This window comes from Hippocampus comes, unplaced genomic scaffold (genome assembly GCF_001891065.2).
Source record: "Hippocampus comes isolate QL1 unplaced genomic scaffold, H_comes_QL1_v1.1 scaffold143, whole genome shotgun sequence".
Taxonomy (NCBI): Eukaryota; Metazoa; Chordata; class Actinopteri; order Syngnathiformes; family Syngnathidae; genus Hippocampus; species Hippocampus comes.
In genome coordinates, this window is record NW_017805504.1 from 985574 (window position 1) to 1000900 (window position 15327).

At 44.2% G+C, this 15327-nt stretch overlaps 3 protein-coding genes across 3 annotated transcripts in view; all 3 read right to left on the reverse strand.

Moving 5' to 3' along the window:
* Positions 1–1096, reverse strand: part of LOC109520319 (regulator of G-protein signaling 12-like) — a 31780-nt gene extending 30684 nt beyond the window's left edge. Inside the window, exon 1 of the mRNA XM_019877442.1 lies at positions 849–1096. The gene's annotated coding sequence lies outside the window, so the exon portion shown is untranslated. The remainder of the gene's footprint in view (positions 1–848) is intronic.
* A 755-nt stretch (positions 1097–1851) lies between these two features.
* msantd1 (Myb/SANT-like DNA-binding domain containing 1) lies at positions 1852–4993 on the reverse strand. Its single transcript, XM_019877454.1, has 3 exons — positions 4061–4993; positions 3681–3983; positions 1852–2257 (listed from the first exon to the last, which is right to left on the reverse strand). Exons 1-3 carry the CDS (start codon positions 4315–4317, stop codon positions 1972–1974), a joined length of 846 nt encoding a protein of 281 aa, XP_019733013.1. The 5' UTR covers positions 4318–4993; the 3' UTR covers positions 1852–1971.
* Positions 4994–5968: 975 nt separating this feature from the next.
* On the reverse strand, positions 5969–15298 carry dtx4a (deltex 4, E3 ubiquitin ligase a). Its single transcript, XM_019877536.1, has 8 exons — positions 14890–15298; positions 12531–13593; positions 9986–10047; positions 9007–9168; positions 8866–8927; positions 8429–8749; positions 8199–8288; positions 5969–7656 (listed from the first exon to the last, which is right to left on the reverse strand). Exons 1-8 carry the CDS (start codon positions 15095–15097, stop codon positions 7426–7428), a joined length of 2199 nt encoding a protein of 732 aa, XP_019733095.1. The 5' UTR covers positions 15098–15298; the 3' UTR covers positions 5969–7425.
* Between the last annotated feature and the right edge of the window lie 29 nt (positions 15299–15327).

A 15327-nucleotide genomic window follows, 5' to 3' on the forward strand; every position in this document is an offset into this window, starting at 1 on the left:
GGGGGTTTGGGAGGGTTTAATTGATCATTATTTTTCCCAATGCCTTTCTTTCAGTGGGCGTCAATTATAATCAAATTTTGGCCATTCATTGCCGGACCGGTCCCAATCTCCGTGAACAGCAGGGGTTGACTTTACGATAAATAAGCACTTTGTTTCAATAGATTGGATACATTGGTCCATCTTCTGATCGGATATCGTTTTTTTTTTTAATTTTTAACTCGCCTGAAGGCAATTTAAACTCTAACCATAACCGGTCACACCAACCCTTACTCTTAACTCCAACCCAAACCCATAATCCTGCGAGACGAGTACACAACAGTGGTTAACCGCTTTACTTTTACACGATTAAAACTATGTTACTTCAAACAGTTCCTTCAGGATTTATGATACGAAGGATCCCCCCCGCCGTTTGAAATGGTTTCCTACGGGAAAAGTTGTTCAAGTCACATTAATACGAGAACTTCTCATAAATAATACTCTGATAATCATGTTGAAATGAGTAAATCGTCAGTAAATGATCCCAAGTATATCTGGTTTGGGTGAGTTATTATCTGTCAAGGATAAACGAACAGAAGGCTTTTATATCCGCCCCCGAAGCAGAGTGCCAGCTGGCTCTCCCCCTCAACAAAAACACTTTAATGAGAACCAGACGTTTGGTATTCGATGACTTTTTTCAAATGTCACACATTGGAAACACGCTGAAGTAAACCACAGGAAGCGATGTTTTTTTTCTTCTTACTTACTGTATCGCGTTTTACAACGCGTTGCCACAGACGTGAGCGACCACCACAACTACAACTACTTTAATACTATCTTGTTTTTAACACTGCCGAACTTTTTATATTTACCTTGAATGGTGTCGGAGGCTCCCCCTCCCTAAAAACCGTCCACGCAGCTTTTAAGCGCCCAAAATTGACATTTTCACGTCACGCGACCTCTTTTTTTAAGGGGCAGTTATTCCAAACAATACATAAGGGTCGTGATTTAAGTCTTCTCCATATGCGGCCGGGTCGTGAGCGCGCCGTCTCTTGACGTTCACGCGCACAAGGCAGTTTGAACAAAGCGACATTGACGGTAACTATGACAACGTAACGTCTCGTCGTCACCTGGTCCGCCCCTTCTCTCCGTTTGGCCAATCGCCTCCACGCTCAATATTCAAAACGAATAGTGTGATCCTATTGGCTTCTGATATCGGTGGGCGGAGGCAGTCCAACACTGACATAAACAAAAGGTTTAAAATACTTTTTAAATGAAAATATATCATAAATTATCTTTAAGGTACATATACATACATACATGTTTAGCTATAATAAATTGTAAAAACATATTTGGCTAAATATTCTAAAATACATATTGAACAGCAAAAAAATACATACGTTTTTCTTTAAAAATATTTTAACTTAAGAAGAAAATTAGCTAAGACCCTTGTTTTGCGCAGTGTTCTCAAAATTATTTTTAATTCAAATATCAATTTAATTCTAATGTATTATTTAATTTGGTTGACACCAAGAATGAATGGTATTGCATTCCCAAATGGTTCGTTCATTTACAGACATACAATATAATAATTTTACTTTAAAAATATGAAATTGTTATCGGCTGTTTTTTATTTCCGTAGGGCACTTTGTTTCATCTGTGTGTGCGCGCGTGTGTGTATGTGTGTGTGTGTGTTTTGAGGTGCTCTATAAATGATGTTGAATTCAGAAATTTCCAGCACACCCCCCCAGCCGTGCTATAAACAATACAACTCGGGTCAAAGTACTCCAACGACCCTTTCTCTGTCCCGCCCCTACAGTTTGAGGAGCTACGGAAGCTCATCAAGCCACAGAAATGACTGAAAACACAACTATATCATGTCAAACTATTTGGTTTAATTCATCAGCGTTTCAAACAAGCACATGCATTTTTACATGCGTGTATGTTGCTTGTGGAGGAACTAAAAGCTGAAAGTCGAAACAAACAAAAAAAAAATTATATGGATGCTACATTGGAATTTCCTATTTGGTTCTTCCCGCCTGTAGAGGACGGCAGAATTATCTTCTCCAGAAGGTTCATCATGCGCTCCTGCAGCTGCATAGATTGGACCTGAAGCAGGTTCTGCTGGTGCAGGGCCCGTCGGACTTCCCTGCACGTGTCCTCGATGGCTTGGTTGGAGCGCTTTTGTTGCCGCAGCATGGCCTGCATCAGCTGCAGCTTCTTCCGCTTCAGGGAATGCTGTCTCTTTGTGTTCTTTTGCTTGCTTGAAACTGGATGGGAGCTGTGGAGAAGATCAAGGGGCAATAAGGGACAGCACGTTGATGTCATGAAATGGCTGTAAGATCAGAAACAAGGCTCAAATTGTCTTGAATGCAAATCGGATTCAAAGACTCTCTTCATCTGAAACAACAAAAATTCCCTTGAGATTTCTAATTTTCCTTGAAAAGCCTTGATTGGTATCTCCACTTTAGTGATTTTTGTTAGTTTTTTACCTACTTTCAGTTTTCAAAATGTTGTGATTATGCAGGGATTGTTTCCTCATGAAATGTTGCACATACAAGAAGATCATAAGACTGGAAAACGGCAAAATGGATTGGTGGAGGCTGTTTTCAAACACGTATGGTGATTTTTTTTTTTTTTAGAGGCGGGGGGACGCTTGGGTTGTCTTTTGTTTAGTAATTCAGCAAAATATAACATCTGGCCTGCTAGGAGGTGACAGCACACTATCCATGTGTCACGGTCAGTCTATGCCATCAATTGAAGCAACAGAAAAGTCAATTGATGAATCACACCCTCATGGATCATGTAGCTATGTCAACATTTCCACCATGTCTTTTTTTAAAAATCATGTACCTGTTGACATCAATTCTGTCTTTATGTTATAAATTATATGTCTTTATATTAGGGATGTTCGATACCACGTTTTTTTCCATACCGACACCAGAAAGGTGTCACTGTGTACTCGCCGATAACCAAATACTGATACCGCTAGTAGCTTTGTAAAATTTTATTTAACACAATGACAAAAATAATGTAATCAAAAACCTTTGTTTCTGCTGCAGTTTGTTTGTTTGTTTTTTATTATTGGTGTAAGGTTATTGGCAGCCTCCAATAATATCTGATGTTATCTAGTATTGGTATTAGAGAGAGAGGGGGAGGCACGGTTGGCAACTGGTTAGCATGCCAGTGCAGGGTTCGATTCCAGCTTCGGCCTCCCTTTGTGGAGTTTGCATGTTCTCCCCGTACCTGCGTGGGTTTTCTCCGGCTAATCCGCTTTCCTCCCACGTTCCAGAAACATGCATGGCAGGCTGATTGAACACTCTAAATTGTCCACAGGTGTGATTGTGAGCGCAAATGGTTGTTTGGCTATGTGTGCCCTGCGATTGGCTGGCAACTAGTTCAGGCTGTCCCCCACCTACTGCCCGAAGACAGCTGGCATAGGCTCCAGCATGCCCGCGACCCTTGTGAGGATAAGCGGATTAGAAGATGGATGTATAGACCGAGAGAGGTTTCTGTGGCAAATTTCCCTCCCATGTGGTAAAATTGAGAAATAGTCAATTGTATTGCTTTGTGATTTCATTTCAAGCTGGGCAATATGTTGCCGTCCGGAGTTTGTTTCAGATGACCTGGAAGGCTTTGCTTGACTATGCTCGAGTATTCTCCAGCCGGAAGTACGTGTGACATCACAGTAACTTGGTGGTTACCTGGAGCCACGCGTGTGCTCACTGTCAGAGCTCCAAGAGTCCAGCTCCTGCTTGACCTCCATTTCATCCGAGGAGCCGGTGTACTCGGGTAGGAAGCCCATCAGCTCCTCCTCTGGCTCGGCCAAGGGGGTGGTGGTGGCCTGGGAGGCAGTCCCGGCGCTTGCTGAGGCCTGGGATTCAGCCTGGGACTCGGTCCAGTTGCCTCGTCCCACCTCCAAAGACTTGGATAGGATCTTCTCGATGGCCTTGTAATACGGCCAGTCGGGCGTCTCGCCGCTTTCCATGGCGTTGGATTTAAGTCGCCTGTTTCAAAAGGAAAAGAAAGAACAATGAGATGACACTTTTTGGGGAGGGTTGGAGAAGTTTGAGGATAGACTGGCCTGTATTGGAAGGACATGTTTGTGATCTTCATCTTGATCTCCTCTTTGAAGCGCTGCTCGCCCGTCAGCTGGAAAAAGCGCTGCGACATCCTCTCGTAAACCTTGGCGTTCCTCTTGCTGGTTTTCAGCTCGTTGTGGTTCTCCTCCCAAACATAGAGCAGGGCCTTCATTTCGCCGTCGGTCCAGTTGGGGGCCCGCCGGTGCTTCTCACCCTGGGGAGGAGGAATAAGATAGCCAAAATCATCTCCCGCTGCCATTTTTCTCCCCCAAAAGGGCCTTGGCTTTGAAAGGCTTTTACAGTTTAGTATGGTGCAGTGAGCTTGCGAGGCGAGCGGGAAAGCACACGCTAAGGCCTGCCTTTGCACCACCCCCCTCCCGGACAGACTGAAAGAGCACTCAAAATGGGGCCTAAAGCGGGAGAGGAATCCGGTTAAAAGCTTTTAGTGCTTGATGATGTCACAGTTGCCCCGGCGACGGGCTAGGGAGGCCCTTCTTTTTCACCCTAACCACTCCCACCTTCCCCACCCCCGCCGCTTAGCCTTCCTTCCTGCTGCCACTGCAATGGGCTGGGACATAAAAAGCTTTTAGCTGAAAGGCAGCAATGTGAACGGGCGCCATTGCTGAAATGCGGGTGGGGGGGAGGGGAGGAATGTGCGCCGACTGTCTTTTGGTTCCTTGAAGACTAGGCAGCCCAGACTGTGCTGCCTTTAAAAGCTTTTGTCGAATCACTTCATTCCCTGCAGCATTTGCTTCTCATTCTGGCGTCCACAAAATAAATTATCACCTCGTGTCATTTTCACAAAGCACATACATGCATTTGAGGACCGGCAATTACTTATCCCTCCTCATTTTTAGACGAATTAAAAGCCCCTGTATGATTGTGACCTATTACTTAAATATGACATTTTTGCACAGATGGAGTTTTTTTGGGGGGGGGGGGGCAAAAGGCATATTATTACAGGAATAAATCCCAATTTTTTTCAACACCCAAAGGTTTTGCGGGGTTTTTTTTTTAGATTAAAGGCATTTTTTTCCACAAATAAAAATATATATATTATGAGTACATCTGTATTGTCGAAACTCACTTTTTAAAAGATAACTTTCGACCCTCATTAACATAAAAGTCACCATTAATGTCATAATATTTTGATTTTAACTTTAAAAATACAACTTTAATCTTTTATGATGACTTGGAGTTGATTCTCAAAGTTTTTTTTTCCTTGAAAAATACAATTGTTCTCATAACATGACATTGTAAGACACATTTTGAGCAAAATGTACATTTGTCACGGCAACTTTCATGGCCATACGTGCACCAATTCACAAGACAACTGTGAAGTACATTTACTGTTGAGACTGGCAACACATAAAGATTAGGCTGACGATATGATAATTGCAACACCAATTTACCCAAAAGACAACCAAAAAAGGGTGAGCCAACTGGCTAACTTCTCTCTTTTCTTTTTCGGGGTTTAAAGTGGAAGTAATCCAGACTGTTAATCCAAGGGACAGACTAATCTACAGATAAACCACTTCGGTGCAGCCCAGGTCATTCAAGTAATTCACTGTTAAATTTTATTTAAAAAGATGTGTGTTTGTGTATATCTATCTATCTAGGAATTAATGATTTAAGTTTTTAAATGTTCTAAATACATATAACCCGAAGCAAATTTAGTTAATTGTATTTTTTATTATTGTGTTCTATTAACAATTTCATTTAATTTTTTTAGTTGTATTAATTTAAAGGTTATTTTATTTTAATGAAATAAAAAATCATATTTATAGAATAAAGATTGAAAAAAAAAATTTTAAGTGTTCATTGTAAATAAAATCTTTATATGTGAATTTAATATTGCAAAAGTAAAAATACATTTGTCACAAAAAATACATTTTCCAAATAAGAGGTTCTGGTTTAAAAATAACACAGAGAAAACAAACTTTAATGCCAATTTGTGCACATATATAACACATACATACATACAAGGTTGATACACCCATACTTAAAATATAAATGCTTTTAATAGTGACATATACCATTTTATAGCAAAAATGACAATAAAATAAAAACGATGCATCAGTAACTAAGAAATGTCTGCCTGTACCTAAAATAAATAAATATCAAATCAAAAGGTCACCAAAGTGAACAAAATGGAATGTAGTTGCCAAAAAATAACGGTAGAGGTCAGCAAACATCCATGCTTAAATGAAGTCGCCAGTGTGGCATTCACATTCTTGACATCAAGTCTCACAGTATCAACTAATTGAACACTGACTGAATTGTACCGGATGTACACATTAGTGTCAAAATGCAATATCGCAGGTCATGCAGCCGATTACGGTTGACATGTTTTTTTGTTTTGTTTTTTCTTTGTCACTGTTCCTTAAGACAGGGGTGGGGAAAGTCCTCAGAGCACCATCTTGAAATTATGGGGGGGCGGGCAATGTTACGTAGTAGTTGCGATTTTTTCGTTTGAAGTGGACTCAAAAATTCATTGTTGTTTCGTTGGTTACATGACATTTGGAATCAGAAAATGACAGTATAAATGTTTTTTTTATGGAAAGGATTAAGCGTTTGGGAGGATCAAATACAACATTGTTAAAATGTACAAAAAAAATGCAAACAGCAACTAAAACTAAATGTTACGCAAACCTTGGATTACCGCTTCCAAAGCTACATTTCTATTTTAGGGTTCGTTTACGTATGAAGGACGGATTAAATATGTCGTTTTGTTGGCTATTTTACATGACATCATCCTTTTGGAACCTGACAACTGCCTTATCAGTTTCCGAGTAAACGTGTAACACGTCGACCCATAGACGGGTGCACTTGACGATGGGCACAAGGAAGGAAAGTACCGCCTTCGGCAACGTTAACGCATGGCGGCCGGGTTAAAAACGTGTTTTCTGTTATTTCACATGACGGCAGCATTTTTTTAACCTAAAAAGACACACTGAAACAACCGCGTCGCTGTTTTCTATGTTAACGCTGAAAAAAAGTGTGAAAACGCTTAGACGGATGCTAAGTTTTAGCATACGCTAGTACGTCCCAGCCGAAACGACTGTGTTCACGCATGAACGACGGTTAAAAGGTTTGCCGCTCTGTCGGTAATTTTACATGAAATTGGTGTTTGGGAGCTTAACAGTGCAAATAAAAGTCGTTTTCCAGTCATTTCGACGCTATTAAACGGCGGCTATGTGCGAGTATGCCAAAGTAGGTGCGTTTTGGGGGGCTTTCTTAAATAAGGTCCTCTGAGGCTCGGCGGGCGGGGAAGACCAAAAGCTCGGCTGTCCCACCCCTGCTTGAAGGTAAAAATCCTGACCACCTCCGAAAATGCGTTTCCTTATGAACCGTTTTCACGTTTGGTTCATTCTCTGGGAAGACATTCGTCCTCGGTGATGCCCTGAGCCTTGAGCTCCTCCAGAACATTGTCCAGGTGGCCCGGGTCAGGGTAGCCGTGGCCCGTCAAGTTGGAGCCGAATTCCGTCTTGTGGTGCACTTCGTTCCAGATGACCGTGTCCGATTCGCCAGTGGTGCTGGATGTGCCCACGGAGAATATGAGGTGGCGGTCCCACGCCACCAAGAGCAGCCTCAGAACCTGAACAAGTAAGGCTGTCTTACACTTCGCGAATTTTTACGTCACACACATCATTTAACTACTGGACAGGATTCTCTACAGCAGTGATTATTCAAGTGTCCTGCGTGGGCTCCCTCTAGTGGCACCCGAAAATTGGCTGACACGTATTTTATCCTGAGTACAAAACAAACACATTTGATCTTTAACAACAGTTTTGATTTAAAATCTTCACATTCGACATTCATGAATACTTGTACTTTGGCACCCGCAGATTTACGTATCTGTATCCGTTTATCAGTGTTTTTGAGGCTGCAACTTTCACTACACACACATTAGCTGCTTTGATAAAACAGATTACACTAAATAATAATGCAACAACCTTTACTGTAGGTTTAGTTTGGCGTTGTATTAAATAATCAACGACAAGTGTTGGAATTTCATTTGGATACATCACCTACAAACATGACTAGAACCGGGGAGTAGGAATTCCAAGGTGAATATTTTTTCCCCGACAAGGCTGCAAGGTACTCCCTTGGGCCTCGTCAAGGAATTCCTAACAATACCTTTCGTCCTTTGTCGCTGTCCGGGAGGTAGCAGTGTCTCGGGAAGCCACGGGCTGTGAAGGGTTTGCCGGGGTTTGGGTGCTCCAGGCCCTAAAAGAGCAACAGGTTCATGACATCAAGCAAGACAACTAAAAAAAAAACACCACTCGTTGGAATAACATACAGTGGACACCCGCAACAAATGCATTTAGAGGTACGAGAGGCTTTGCAGAATGTGATGGCGGCTCTACCTGAATGCCAGGAGGAATGTTGTAAATGATGCGGATGGTTTTGCAATCGGGGTGTCCGGGGAGCGAGTGGGGGATGACGTGGTACTCCATCTTGCCGGGAGGCTGGTTCCCGGTTTTGACGCCATATATGGTCTTGCACGTGGGGCACTGCAGGCTGCCGTCCTTGTTACCGTTGTTGTACATGGCCACCAGGCACTGCAGGTGGTACTGGTGGCCGCACTGCGCCAGACGACCCACCGACTCGGCGCGAGAAATGCCACCCACGCCGGGGCCTTTGTAGCCCGACGGGCCCGACAGGACTTCCATGCAGATGGTGCAGTCCTGCACGGTTGCAAACATTACACGGCTGTCGCTTGATTTCCTTTTTTGTGTGTGTATGTTTTCAAACACCCCAAATTTTTGGGGACACTTCCAGAATTTGGGGGAAAATAAATTACCTCTTCAGGGGGATTGCGGACTTTCTGAAGGTATCTCTTCACCACCTCCTCGGGGGTCCTACCTATTACAAGAAAGCAGAACCTGGGTCGTTTCGATGAACCTCCTGAGCATGTTTTGTTTGGCTCTTTCTCTTTCCAGACCTTTACGGGCCTGCTTCTTGGTGGTTTTGCGACAACAGTGGCCCAGGCCTGGCACGGGTTTGATGTCGCTCTTGCTGACCGGCGGTGGATGGAGCACCAGCTTGGGAGGACGGGTCAAGCAGACAGGAAGGCCCGCTGCGCTCATGAGGATTCCGGTAATCCCTAAAAAGAGAACATGTAAAAAAAAAACATAATCATAATGCGAATGAAACATTAACTACTACATGTATCTCTAAATTCCAAGAAAAAGTCCAAATGGTACGATCACAAATTTATGCTTTTTTTTAGAGGAAAAAAAAGTTGTAATGTTGTGAGAGTTAAGTCTTGTTTTTCCAAGAAAAAAACTGTCGCGTATGCAAGAACAAAATTCTATTTTATCAGACTAAAAAGTAGAAATCTTAGCAGAATAAAATCCTATTTTTCCAACAGGAAGTTGTAATAAAAACCAGAACCAACCCTCCCTAAAAAAATACACACGTTTAAAAATATTTTTTATATCAAACATATATACTTTTAATCTGACTGTAGATAATTGGAATCCTTTGATAATTATCAATGGCAAAGCATTTTATTCGAAGGCGCCTTTCTTGGCACTCGAAGACAGCGTACGCGATATATTTTGCGAAATAAAATGATAATGAAAAGTGGAAGGATAGAGATCAATTAAAATGACAAAAAACAACAACCATGAACAAGATTGTGCTGAAATGTCTTATTTTGCGCATCCAATCAATGACATCATTGATCCATCGGGAAATTATGACAATAGAAAGGATCACAATTGTGCACAAAAATGCAAAATATCAAAAGCTCTTTATTTATGCAGGGATTTCAAAATTTATGAGACATGTCACAATCATATGAGAATTTTTAATTGGCCCAAAGATAAAATTCTTTATTTTCTTTGATTGGCACACCATGAATGCGCTTTAGGTATGCATTTTTTTTTTAATGATACAATGTTCATCAATATGCTCACCAGCCAGGGCAGGGTGCACAGGGCTGGAGCCATTCAGGTTTTTGACAGGGACAGTTGGCACCCTGCAAGACAAAAAAGCACCCATTGATACTTGACAGTTTAGTGTTAAGGTAGTAAAATCCGATCAGTCTGGTGTGAACAGGTGATGTGTGCACACAGCTGGCTGCAGCATATGTCAAGTTCAACCACACGTCAGCAGGTTAAGGAGCTTTTGCACAGTCATGGACAAGAGGCTGGGATATAAACCACTTTTTAAAAAAAAAAACACAAATTTTAGTGTTATTGCGTCATCACATAAAGGCCTATTAACACAACATTGAGAGAACTGGAAAGCATTGATTGAGAGATTTTAAACGAGGTATGACTCCATGTGGTTTGTCGCCAATTGATTTTACTTATGAACTAGCACAGCGTTGCTATTTCAAAGAACATCATGTGCCATTTTTGTCGGAATTGGAAGCCAATGTGGGTCCAAAGTACAAGTACAGTGAAGTCAAGCACTCGCACCGTTGGCAAAACAACACTGGTCAACAGCAAATTTTAATTTGCTTGCATCTGATTTAAAAAAAAAAAAAAAAAGTTAAAATGTGTTGCCCAGTGTTATTTTCCGCCCTCCAAATTTTCAAATAAAAGAAACACGCAATTTATGTGATACTTACGGCCGGCCACTTTTGATTACGGTCATTTCTGAGAATATTTCGGTAATCCACAGAGGGGGAAAAAAGAGCTCCTGCTCCGCCGGTTGAGTTGAACGGCGACGTGACTTGTCGCACCTCGCCTCGCTCTTTTATAGCGCTAATCCACCTTTTCCCATCTGGCGACTTAACTCAAGTTGTAGGCCATTCAGGCGTCACGTCACGGATTAGCCGTGAAGCCATATTTAGCCAGTCATTGGGCCACCGTCTTTACTTCCGCAAACTTTCACACAATTTGGCTAATCCTAAATTGGATTCTATAATTTTTTTTATCCTGGGGGAAAACAAAATCAGTTTACACCAAGAATAGTCCTTTTTTTATATAAAGAATTTCATTAATATAATTTAATTTGTTTACAATGTCGCTGCCTCCTTTTTTATGCAAATTTTAGCACATTTCTGGGAAAGGGCAAACGGAACTTCATTTCCAGCAACATATCATTCACTGTTGTGGCAATTTCAGATCAGTAATGCAAACCGCCCACATTTTTACGCAAATGTCTTTCTCAAGCCACAAAGTAAAATTAGTCTCAAGGTACAGATGAATATCATATGTTCGGTTAGCGCGTACGTCCTGTTCTGGTCAATCTGATGACACTCTCTCTGTGGTTGTATTGGTTTGTTTACCAACAAGCAAGGAGAGGCATGTCAGCCAGTCACGTTTTTTGGATTGCGGCTAATCTCCCGGCATTAGGCCAGCCTCCAGCTGGGACTGGGAAACCATTTGTTCATGTACAACTCATAAATTAAGTAATTATCCAATTATAAAGAGTATAAAGGTCCTGATATGAAGAAGTCTTCATTGACCAAACCGGATTCAGAAGGGGACCCGCCTCTCTGGAGATGTCTTACTGCAGTGGTTTCATCTGGTTAAATGGACTTTTATATCATTCTAACAGTGTACAGTACAATATTGTGTGAAATGTTGCCCTCTCGATATCCATTGTAGCGTGGCCCCTCTGCAACCCCTTCTCAAGGTTTGTTATTTTTCTCCAGGTGGGGTTTCTCAAATTTTTCTTTGCCCTCCTGGATGTCAAGGTCAGGGGATGTCGTTAATATTTGCCAACACTGGGCATATGAGGCCCTTTGAGACTGTGATTAAGGGATTGGCGGGGGGGGGCTGGGGGGCATAGATAGTGACTATCCAAGCCCTTATTTTTTCCTTACATTCTCACATGTCGAGGTCAGGTCAATATGGAATCTCAGCATGCACTGTCATGACTATCCTAGCCACTATTTTTTCTTACATTTATGGTTATTATTATTTTTTTTTTTTTTAATTGCGGCATATCAAGCAATGCCAGGACAATTCCACTTTAATGCAAGCTTCCCCTCTCCCCATCTCGCTGATAAACCTATTTTCTTCGCACACCACATTTTGTTGAGAAAAATGAACCAAAACACAGATTTGAACTGTTTCCTCAGTTTCCAGTCCTCAAAAAGGGCAACTAATTTCTATCGTCTTGTTCATTCTTCATCATACAGCTTAATACTGCAAAGTCAATTGATTTTTAAAAAATGGAGGTTAAACTAGCACATTCACACATCTAGATTTACACATGTATCCCCTCCCAACCCCCAAGTAATCCTGCTAACTAACAAACCAAGTGACCAACATACTGTAAGATAATTGAAACAACACCTCTTGCCCTCTGCACTCTTGGCCGAGATAATCAGTGAGCGACAGGTGGAGCTCTCTGTGGATTTTGATCAGAAGGGCTCTTGATTTTCTGACGTGGGTGCCAGCAGGCTCGCCCATCTGCTGGAGAGACTCTCACCTTGCAACGTGACTGACCGACTGTATGTCCAATGACCACAAATGTGCAAACGCGCCGGCCGCGTCTACTCACCCCGAGGCGATAAGGGCCCGCGACTGAGCCATGGCGAGACGCTGCAGCGCCGGTCGGCTCAGCCCTGCCAGGCCAGACCGCGGCGGCAGAGACGTAGTCAGAGGCCCCAGGACGCGGGCAGATGGTGAAGGTGCGCGGGCCAATGCGAGAGGCGGGCCCGTAGTGGGCACCGCCGGAGCCGAAGAGGGCGACGAGGGGGAAGGGTGAGGCGGGGTGTTGAGCGGGGGCGGCGGCGGTGGGGGAAGCGATGGGGGCGGCGGGCGACCGGAGTTGAGGGACAGGGTAGTGGTGGCTGCGCTGAGAAGGGAGAGCGAGTGCGCGTAGCCTGTGCCTGAACCCGCACTTCCCAAACCAAGACCGCTGCCCGTTATGCTGGGACCGCCCGTCGCCCCGACTATGGACGTCCTGTGAGGGGACAGCGACCGTGAGATGGAGGGCAACCGTGGGAGGGTGAGTGACAAGGCCCCACCAGGGATCAGGTGGCTGTTAAGTTTGGGACTGGGCGGTTTAGTCTGCGGCGGTCTCCGACCCAGCGTTTGAGCACTCGACACAGTGCCCACCTTGACACTGAGCAACAGCATGCACTGCTGGCAGGCACAGGGTGCTCCCAAAGAGGTGATCGCCGAAGCGGGTAGCGCCCCGCTGGGGTACGCACTCCCATTGCCTCTCCCCGTGCCGCCCATCCTGATTGCCGCACCCACTGCAGGAACATCTGCGGATCCTCCGGGGGGAGCCACGGACGTGGGCGCCCACGCGTGGTGGGATTTAGGCAGGGGCCCCGACACCAAGGGGTACGCCAAATCAGCGCGTCGCTGGATGCGGCGGCAGCGTTGGGTCTGCCCGTTGATTTGGGTCATGCTTCCGAAGTCAATGAGGTAACAGAAACCCAGCGGCGCCAGGTCCAGCCAGGGCTGCTGGCGGTCGCGCGCCGCCTGGATGGCGATGCCCACCTCCGTGTCGTACGCCGTCCAACTGCCCACGTCGTTCTCCCACTCCCACAGCCAACCTTGGCCGGGCGCTGATGTGGGCTCGTAAAAGCTGCGGCGGACCGCTCGAAGGGTGCCTGGTGAAGGGCAAAAGTGGCCGCATCAATAACCAAACGAGGGATGTTCTACTTTTTTTCAAACCGATTCCAGGACACGTATTCACTCTTTGAGTACCATTACGTCTCCTACTTTTGATATCTAAAATTTCATTTAACACAATGACAAAACTCTTCTTTCTGACACAGATGATGATTTGCCGAAGCGGGCAACTGCCCCAGTATAGCGCTAACTAAAGACGAGGACTAAGGACAAGGCCAGTATCATGGTTGATACCTTGCATTGGCACTTGTTCATTCCTAAACTAAACCCATAGAATTCCCATCCTAATTCCGCCATGGTGCCATTTAAATGCAGTAGCAATACATAGGCTTGCAAAGGGGATGAGAATTTCAAATAAATTTTGATGGAAAGTCAAGCTGGAGAATTTCGGAATCGTATCCCATTCAAGGATAAATATCAGCATTTTATTTGTCATAAGCAGACATTCATGCAAAATATTACAATCAAAAAGCGTGCCATTACAAATTAAAAGGGATAAGTTGGCCTCCATGAAATAAGAAGAAATGTATGTTGGATATTACCAAGTTAATTTCGCCGCAGCATGGTTGTTTACATACACAGAATTTAAAAAATGAAATACTGCAGTTCCTACAAACAGTGTAAAAGCGGCTAATTTGTCAACGTCATTCATTAAAAAAGAAGAACTGTACATTGCAAAATGGGTGACTTTGCACCCCCAATTTCATCTTGGTGCTCTTGATGCAGAAGACAGAGAAAAGGTGGTAAATTAGGATGTTTTCAATGTCAACAAACGAAACTTGTGTCACAAATTGCCGGGTTGACTACCCATCTCCAAACCGTGTCACCGTTTACACAAAATGCAGTCTGGAAAAATGCTACTTGAGGCAGTAGAACTGTCAATCTGTCATCATCATTATGAGAAAAACACAGCACGTTACTAGTATCGCAAGGCACCACTATACTACCTCTGCAGGTGGAAAATGTGAGGCTTGACTTCTCCGCTCCACCATTCGGCTTTACACAGAACACGGAAAAGCGCCGGCTTTTATTGAAAAGGGCTCGAATTACGCCCATTTTGCATATTTCACCGAATCAACTTGTTCCTCTTCCTATTGATGCGTTTTGATGCTCTATTATTCCCTGGGCGTGTTGGCTTTGACGCCCACCACGTCCCATTACTTTCGGACTAGTTGCACAAGCACAAGAGAAAAAAAACAAGACGTCATTTTGCGCCACAGCAAAGATAAAAACAAAAAAACAAAAGATGACTCCGGAGCGGCCCGCTCACCCACCCGTGTCCTGACGGAACTGGTGCATGGACTGCAGATCGATGATGTAGGGCGAGAGACGCGAGTCCACCTGGCCGAGGACCACGCTAGCGCAGCGCGGCTCGCTCCGGATGACCGCCTCGATGTGGTGACATACCGCCGGGCTGTAGGGCCGCCAGCGGCCGTGCTCGTTCAGCCATTCCCAGACGACCACGGCGGACGCGAGTAACATCCTACTCGGCGTCGTCCCGACAAATCAACGCGGCGACGGCAACACCAACATCGCGACTACACGCAGACCTCCATCTTGTTGTGTTGACGTTATGCGTGTGCGTTATTAGCAACATGTTCGGCAAAGATGCGAATCGTACCTGCCGTGTTTGTAGTTCCGAGTGTGCAGCAGCAACTGGTCGACCCCCCCCCCCCCCCCCTCCCCCCCCCCCCCACGCAACAAAACCCCCT

Bases quoted from the DNA above. Each gene is read 5' to 3' on its own strand.
- msantd1 (XM_019877454.1), bottom strand. From the start codon at position 4,317: ATGGCAGCGGGAGATGATTTTGGCTATCTTATTCCTCCTCCCCAGGGT. The intron at 3,984-4,060 runs GCCAGTCTATCC...CTTTTGAAACAG, and splicing joins AACATGTCCTTCCAATACAG to GCGACTTAAATCCAACGCCA. The intron at 2,258-3,680 runs GTAACCACCAAG...TCTTCTCCACAG, and splicing joins GAGCACACGCGTGGCTCCAG to CTCCCATCCAGTTTCAAGCA.
- dtx4a (XM_019877536.1), bottom strand. From the start codon at position 15,097: ATGTTACTCGCGTCCGCCGTGGTCGTCTGGGAATGGCTGAACGAGCAC. The intron at 9,169-9,985 runs GTGAGCATATTG...TTCTCTTTTTAG, and splicing joins TGTGCACCCTGCCCTGGCTG to GGATTACCGGAATCCTCATG. The intron at 8,750-8,865 runs GTAATTTATTTT...GCAACCGTGCAG, and splicing joins TCCGCAATCCCCCTGAAGAG to GACTGCACCATCTGCATGGA.